The following is an 8,466-nucleotide window of genomic DNA, read 5'->3' on the forward strand; positions in this document are numbered from 1 at the left end:
CATGTAGCACAGGCCTGCCACCCCCGCCCCCCACCAAAAAAGCTAGCTGTGAGCCAAGGGGTTCTACAGATGGCTTGAATAGAAAAAGAGATCCATTAGCAAGTAGTGAGGGATTAGAAAAGCAAAGGAAAAGGGTATATTTTAAAACCCAGAGAACAATGTGAAATTGTATATCATATCTAGCCAGGAAGTACTAAAGAGCTAAAAAGAGGAATGAAGTTATAGTGGAAAAAAGAAGTATAAGAAAAATCTTCTCATTTTACCTCAAGGTCAGACTTAAGGAATCTGAAAAGGCAGCAAGAGCAAGGAGAGAAAGTGAGAAAAAGTAAAAAACTCTAAAATCTAGCAGGTGATTCTCCCAAGGCAAAACATATGATATTTTAAATTTTGTTGTTCCAAAATCACGTAATTGTAAACTTCAATATTTGAAAAGGACCTCAGAAATCATCTGGTCTTGATCTCCTACTCTATAAAGGAGTTATTTTTATAATATATCCACTGAATCACAACTTTAGTCACTAGCTGTGAACTATTAAAACATCTAAATTTTTTAATGTCATAAAATACATATTTAAAAAATTACCATTTTAAGTATATAGTTTTAAGTACACTCATTGTTGCGCAACCATCACCACCATCCATCTCCAGACTTTTCCATCTCCCCCTGTGTCTATTAACTCTGCGTCCACTAAACAATTCCCCACTCCTTCCTCCCTCAAGTCCCTGGCAGCCATCATTCTACTTCATATCTCCATGAATTCGAGACTACTCTAGTTACCTCACATATGGAAGTGGAATCATACAATTTGTCCTAAGAGTGCTAATTATTTTTTAAAATCAGAGAAAGTACCAGTCAAATAAATTTTACAGTAAGGCACTCAAAAGTATATAATTCTGTATACATTTTAAAACTTTGACACAAAATACAGCCTCTGATGTACACATCCACATACAAAATTCATTATTTCTGCTCTAAGTAAAATAAATTCAGGTATTTTAAAGATGGTTAACATTTGAAAACTCACCTGTATAGAACTCCACATTGAAAATACTTATTATTACAATTACCACTGACAACAGCAGGAGGTAAAAGATAATGTAGGAATTATACAGATCATTGAAAGAAGCTAAAACAAAAGAGAGATGAATTAGTGAGTTCATTCAGTCACGTTTAGTATACTGCAATAAAAAGGGGTTCTTGAACCACAACTCTAATTTTAATTTAAAAACTTATCTTTAATATATACAAGAATTTATTTTAGATGACCCATATGATAACATCAGATAAACAATACCATATGCAAATATATTTCATGTGAAACAGAGAAGTACCACATTTAGTAATATACCAACAAAGTTTCTTTCTAAAATGTAAATATTTTTCAGATCCCTTCTTGATTGCAGCGTGCAAGGAAAAGTTTTCTTTCACACTGATTTTTTTTGCGGCGGGGGGGGGGGGCAAGGCGGGTGTGGTGGGGGGGAGTATCCACAAAGCTATTCATTTTGACAATACAGGGCCTCCCCTAAGAGCTGCTCCACCACAAACACCTATAGCTGAATGCCAGCCACACGGACTGATGGTATCCACTCACCAATGACGATGACATTGAACTAGCTTATTTCCATCACTATGATTTTTTGAGCTTGCTCTTATGTTTTAAGAGGTGCCAGGGGTACATTTTTGCACTGAAATCTAAAGATGTTTTAAAAAACACTTTTCACAAAAATATAGTCCTTTGTCATTACATTATTTACTCATATGTTTGTACATTTTGTATGTTAATTCATAAACGATTTTTTCAGTAAAAAATACATATTCAAGAATCAAAAAAAAAACAACGACAAAAAATAAATTCTAGTGTGGCAGAGTGGAATAAACATAGGCTTTGAAGTCACAGACCAATATTCAAATCCTAGTTCAGTTACTTACTAGCTGTGTCTCTGCACAGACTTATAACCTGAGTCTCAGGTCCCTCAATTAAGTAGGAATACTACCTTATTCTTATCATACAAGATTGTGTTAATAGGAAGGTTAACAAGTAACATCCTGGGATTTCCCTGGTGGGCCAGTGGTTAAGACTCCACTTCTCCACTGCAAGGGGTACAAGTTCAATCCCTTGTTGGGGAAATAAGACCCCCATATGCGATGAGGAGTGGACAAAAAAAAAGAAAAGAATATATTTAAGGTACTTAGCATGGTGCCTAGCACACAGTAGGCAGCAATAATTGGTAGCTATTATTAACATAAAGTAGTTGCACTTTGATGAATTTACTAATTTTATTATCTCCAAGAATTTTGAGAAACATTAGCCTGCTACAATTTTTTTCCTTCTTGTTAATCAGTTTAACTCTATGTTCCTTAGTCTCCTCCTTTTCTCTTTTCATCTTTCTTATCAGCCACAATAAAGAAATGAAGAATTTTAGAAAAAAATTTTTAAAAGATATGTCATATTTTCTATCTATAATTTTTAAATATATAAAAGTATTAGTTCACTTCCTTAAAAAGAAAGCTCACAGGTTCACTTCCTCAATAAAGCTGTCAAAGAGAAAGGACAAACAAAATTAAGTTTTTATTAATGTGGTCTCTAGTGATCTTTGTTTCTGTGAACAGTCTCTGACAGGTTTTGTGATTTTATTATGTAGTGAAAATACCTATGTTAGGCAGGGAATGGCTTAAGAACCTCAGAGTGAATTTTTTTTTGCCACTCTCAATACAGACACTAAAATACATTTAAAACGTAATGCAATTTTTATGTCGAAAAGTGGGTCCTGTAAATTTGTTATCCCCAAACTGAATATCACTTACCAGTCAGCCACTGTATAGGATGAAATAAATCAATGCTGCTGAAGATTACAAATACTGTGGTACAGATGGGCAGCAGCAGCACTGACCAGACAATGCTTGTAACTATCCTCCAGCCCAACACCTGTAATTAAACAAAATCCCTCAATCGTGAAGTCAGTTATATTCCAGTTATTTCAGTTATGCAAATCTTATCTTTTCATACAGGATGTTAATCACTAACATTTCCCCAGATTACAGTCCATGCAGCTGTCTATAAACTCCAATTGTCACTATTAACAATATTACACACCACTACAGAATTTTCTCCTATCAGTGAACGCTTGCTGTTTTAGTTCAGAATCAGATGTCACATTAAATACCACACTTTGGGGAGTGAAGGGTTCATTTAGTTTACAGCTGTATTTCACAGCACTTTACAGTTGTCTCCCTAGGTTTGATAAACATGTCAATATCTGAAAGTGTATACATATTACAGGAATCATGTATATACTGCAACTGTGCTTACAATGATTAGATATGGGCTCCTAACTGGGCACCTACTTCATTGTATTCATGTCTGAATTATCAGTGCCCACCTCATAAGAGATGGGCTTCCCAGCCGTAAAAGAACCTGCGTGCCAATGTAGGAAACATAAGAGACACAGGTTCCACCCCTGGGTGGGGAAGATCCTCTAGAGAAGGGCACGGCAATCCACTCCAGCATTCTTGCCTGGAGAATCCCACGGACAGAGGACTCTGGTGGGCTACAGTCTATAGGATGGCAAAGAATCGGACACGACTGAAGCGACTTAACACCCCCCCCCCATAAGAGGCCCAAGATTTACTGCTGAATACATAAACACAAGAAAAGATCTTCAGGGATTTTAAGCGCAAAAGTGACAATCAGATTTATCTCTGGAAAGTAAAACACCCTTGTGTCTGTAAGGTGGCTACACTGAAGATGGATCAGAGGGGACAAGAGGCAGGCAGCAGACAAACAGGAGGAAGCACACGCCAACGGCCCAACCCAAAGACTTCAGTGTCTGAGGAAGGCAGTGGCAATAAGAAAGCTTGAAAAAGAAAAATTGCAGCCATCTTTCTGATGCACAATGTGTAGGAAATCGATAGCCGATAATAAAGGTTGTAAAGAACAGGCAAGATTTAGTATTAATAACCTGGGATACAAAGAAAATTGTTCAAGAAGATGTGAATACCAGACCACTTGACCTGCCTCTTGAGAAATCTGTATGCAGGTCAAGAAGCAACAGTTAGAACAGGACATGGAACAACCGTGGAAGACTGGTTCCAAATTGGGAAAAAAGTACGTCAAGGCTGTATATTGTCACCCTGCTTATTTAACTTCTATGCAGAATACATCATGTGAAATGCTGGGCTGGATGAAGCACAAGCTGGAATCAAGATTGCCGGGAGAAATATCAATAACCTCAGATATGCAGATGACACCACCCTTATGGCAGAAAGTGAAGAATTAAAGAGCCTCTTGATGAAAGTGAAAGAGGAGAGTGAAAAAGTTGGCTTAAAGCTCAACATTCAGAAAACTAAAATCATGGCATCTGGTCCCGTCACTTCATGGCAAATAAATGGGGAAACAGTGCAAACAGTGGCTGACTTTATTTTTTGGGGCTCCAAAATCACTGCAGATAGTGACTGCAGCCATGGAATTAAAAGATGCCTGCTCCTTGGAAGAAAAGCTATGACCAACCTAGGCAGCATATTAAAAAGCAGAGACATTACTTTGTCAACAAAGGTCTGTCTAGTCAAAGCTATGGTTTTTCCAATAGTTATATATGGATGTGAGTTGGACTATAAAGAAAGCTGAACACCAAACAATTGATGCTTTTGAACTGTGGTGTTGGAGAAGACTCTTGCGAGTCCCTTGCACTGCAAGGAGATCCAACCAGTCCATCCTAAAAGAAATCAGTCCTGAGTATTCATTGGAAGGACTGATGCTGAAGCTGAAACTCCAATACTTTGGCCACCTGATGCCAAGAACTGACTCATTGGAAAAGACCCTGATGCTGGGAAAGATAGAGGGCAGGAGGAGAAGGGGACGACAGAGGAGGAGATGACTGGATGGCATCACCGACGCAAAGGACATAAGTTTGAGTAAACTCCGGGAGTTGGTGATGGATAGGGAGGCCTGGCATGCTGCAGTCCATGGGGTCGCAAAGAGTCAGACCCAACTGAACTGAACAAAGTAGATGGCAGTGCTGCCAGGGTATAAGCACTGTTCCAAAAGGGATCTTACTCCTGTTACTCTTTGCCCGCCACAGAGGGGATGCAGAACTGTTGACTAAACTTCCACAAGGAAGTACCTCCTCACCTCCGGCCCACAGTGTCCACATTCCTCTAATTTGACAAAATACCCGTCCTGCTTTTACCTAGACCCCAAGTCCAGCTGTTGTCTTTCCGATTCCGGATATTCTTTCCCGCTTCTTATCCCAAGTAATCAACAAATTAAGGATGTTTGCACTTAGTAGGTACACCTCCCTGGCATACAACTCTTTCCCATTCCCCGCCCCAATTCCCATGCAGGTCATCCTTCCCACCATGACCAGCTTCCATTCAGGACCCCTCTCTCACACAGTAACAAGTTTGCACTCAGGACGTCCCCCACAGACACACATCTTGTAACCAGCTCTCCTTAGCACGCCCCTCCCTACTATAACTAGCTTCCACTCAGGATGCCCCGCACAACCCTGAAACCACTCACTCGGGTCTCCCCCCTCCCCACGCGCTCCCCACGCCACAGTAGAGCCAGCCCCTCCCCCGCCCATGGCGCACGTGCTACCGACGCCCCTAAACCAGCCAGACCCCCGCAGGTAACGAGCGCCTGCCATGGTGCGCGCAGCACTCACGCGCCACAGGATGTCCCGCGACCCTCCGGGGCAGGGCCGACTCGCAGCCGTGGCCATGGTGATGGCGGCCCCTACTCTGAGGGGTGCAGGATACAGCGAGCCCGCCCGCCACCGCAGTTCAAAGGGAGGAAGGCCCCCGGAGGGCCCCATTGGGGCTGCCTCAAACGCTGCCTGGGAGAAGCCCGGCCCAGGCCCCAGCCCATCCCTTCGAGGTTTCGTCTGAACAGGCCCAACGGACCAGAACTGCCGCGCAGACGCTACCCCCAGAGGGGGCTGGGACTCCAGGGCCCGCCCTCTGGAGTCCAAAAGGTCTCTCCGAAGCAGGGTCCAGCGGGGCGCCAGAAACTGGGGGCGGCGCTGCATGCCGGGAATTGTAGTCTTCATGGACTCTGGGAGCAAGGAGGAGCGTTGCATTCTGGGACTGGAAGTTCCAGAGTACAGCATGCTGGGAGTCGAAGTCTTGCCTGCCGTACCTTGTGGCATCCTGGGAATCGTAGTCATTTATAAAGCCGCTACTAGTCGCAGTGTTGACTGAGTTCCATGATTACCAAAAACTGGCAAAATGATTTGCCTTCGTTTCTTTCGGTCTTACTTTATCTGCTGTCTGACAGTGAAATCAAAGGATGCTGTGGGCCTCTCCACATAGATAACTAATTTTACTGAAATTAAGAACTGTCTTTCCCTAGAGAAACCTTTGGTTTCCTAAGATCTGTTTTCTAGTTCCAGCTCTACCACTTGCTGAGAGGAATATCTTGACTCTCCCTGAGCCTATAAAAAAAGGATAAAAACACAGAGGGCATCAGATGATGTGATGATGTACTAAAATACTGTACAAACATTCAGTTCAGTTCATTCAGTTCAGTCGCTCAGTCGTGTCCGACTCTGTGACCCCATGAATCACAGCACGCCAGGCCTCCCTGTCCATCACCAACTCCCAGAGTTCACTCAAACTCTTGTCGATCGAGTCGGTGATGCCATCCAGCCATCTCATCCTCTGTCGTCCCCTTCTTCTCCTGCCCCCAATCCCTCCCAGCATCAGGGTCTTTTCCAATGAGTCAACTCTTCACATGAGGTGGCCAAAGTATTGCAGTTTCAGCTTCAGCATCAGTCCTTCCAATGAATACCCAGGACTGATCTCCTTCAGAATGGACTGGTTGGATCTCCTTGCAGCCCAAGGGACTCTCAAGAGGCTTCTCCAACACCACAGTTCAAAAGCATCAATTCTTCGGCGCTCAGCTTTCTTCACAGTCCAACTCTCACATCCATACATGACCACTGGAAAAACCATAGCCTTGACTAGACAGACCTTTCTTGGCAAAGTAATATCTCTGCTTTTGAATACGCTATCTAGGTTGGCCATAACTTTCCTTCCAAGGAGAAAGTATCTTTTAATTTCATGGCTGCAGTCACCATCTGCAGTGATTTTGGAGCCCAGAAAAATAAAGTCTGACACTGTTTCCCCATCTATTTCCCATGAAGTGATGGGACCAGATGCCATGATCTTCGTTTTCTGAATGTTGAACTTTAAGCCAACTTTTTCACTCTCCTCTTTCACTTTCATCAAGAGGCTTTTTAGTTCCTCTTCACTTTCTGCCATAAGAGTGGTGTCATCTGCATATCTGAGGTTTTTTATATTTCTCCTGGCAATCTTGATTCCAGCTTGTGCTTCTTCCAGTCCAGCGTTTCTCATGATGTACTCTGCATAGAAGTTAAATAAGCAGGGTGACAATATACAACCTTGACATACTCCTTTTCCTATTTGGAACCAGTCTGTTGTTCCATGTCCAGTTCTAACTCTTGCTTCCTGACCTGCATATAGGTTTCTCAAGAGGCAGGTCAGGTGGTCTGGTATTCCCATCTCTTTCAGAATTTGCCACAGTTTATTGTGATCCACACAGTCAAAGGCTTTGGCATAGTCAATAAAGCAGAAATAGATGTTTTTCTGGAACTCTCTTGCTTTTTCCATGATCCAGAAGATGTTGGCAGTTTGATCTCTGGTTCCTCTGCCTTATCTAAAACCAGCTTGAACATCAGAAAGTTCATGGTTCATGTACTGCTGAAGCCTGGCTTGGAGAATTTTGAGCATTACTTTACTAGCGTGTGAGATGAGTGCAATTGTGTGGTAGTTTGAGCATTCTTTGGCCTTGCCTTTCTTTGGAATTGGAATGAAAACTGACCTCTTCCAGTCCTGTGGCCACTGCTGAGTTTTCCAAATGTGCTGGCATATTGAGTGCAGCACTTTCACAGCATCATCTTTCAGGATTTGAAATAGCTCAACTGGAATTCCATCACTTCCACCAGCTTTGTTCATAGTGATGCTTTCTAAGGCCCACTTGATTTCACATTCCAGGATGTCTGGCTCTAGGTGAGTGATCACACCATCGTGATTGCATAGTAGCTTTCCTAAAACCCCTGCTTAAGAAAGAGCTAGTTCATCTTCTTTGCCCCTTGTTAATCCCTTCCTCCATTCAGCTACATGGAACTTGGATGTATTGCCTGCTATATTGAACCACAGGAAGAAGGTCAGATTCTAGACAAAGTTAAATACTGAGCTAAAAGAAAACTTGATTACTTGGAGCAATCATACTATTTGTGGGCTATCTGCCTTTACCTTCTGAAACTAAGGAGCTAGTAGCCTATAGCAGTTGAAACTACCACAAGTGCCCACAACCATCTGCAGTTGCTTTCCAAGCCTTTGTTTCTTCATCAATAATAAAAAGATGTTGTAAGATGCTGTATTAGATCAGATTTTGTTTATAAATTGTCTGCCACACAGTAGAATTTCAATATATGATAAGTATG

General features: G+C 42.1%; 1 protein-coding gene across 4 annotated transcripts in view; it reads right to left on the bottom strand.

The window, feature by feature from the left end:
• Nucleotides 1-6,055, bottom strand: part of NDC1 (NDC1 transmembrane nucleoporin) — a 57,558-nt gene extending 51,503 nt beyond the window's left edge. For 3 of the 4 annotated variants that reach the window (XM_069592213.1, XM_069592183.1, XM_069592204.1), the window contains exons 1-3: nucleotides 5,665-6,049; nucleotides 2,807-2,927; nucleotides 1,026-1,127 (exon numbers count right to left, since the gene is read on the bottom strand). In XM_069592213.1, the coding sequence (XP_069448314.1) occupies nucleotides 1,026-1,127; nucleotides 2,807-2,927; nucleotides 5,665-6,048 (607 nt within the window). In that variant the 5' untranslated portion in view covers nucleotide 6,049. Of the gene's footprint in view, nucleotides 1-1,025; nucleotides 1,128-2,806; nucleotides 2,928-5,664 lie in introns of all 4 variants that reach the window. The other variant, XM_069592194.1, reaches the window with a different exon arrangement.
• Between the last annotated feature and the right edge of the window lie 2,411 nt (nucleotides 6,056-8,466).

This window comes from Ovis canadensis, chromosome 1, assembly GCF_042477335.2.
Source record: "Ovis canadensis isolate MfBH-ARS-UI-01 breed Bighorn chromosome 1, ARS-UI_OviCan_v2, whole genome shotgun sequence".
Classification (NCBI taxonomy): domain Eukaryota; kingdom Metazoa; phylum Chordata; class Mammalia; order Artiodactyla; family Bovidae; genus Ovis; species Ovis canadensis.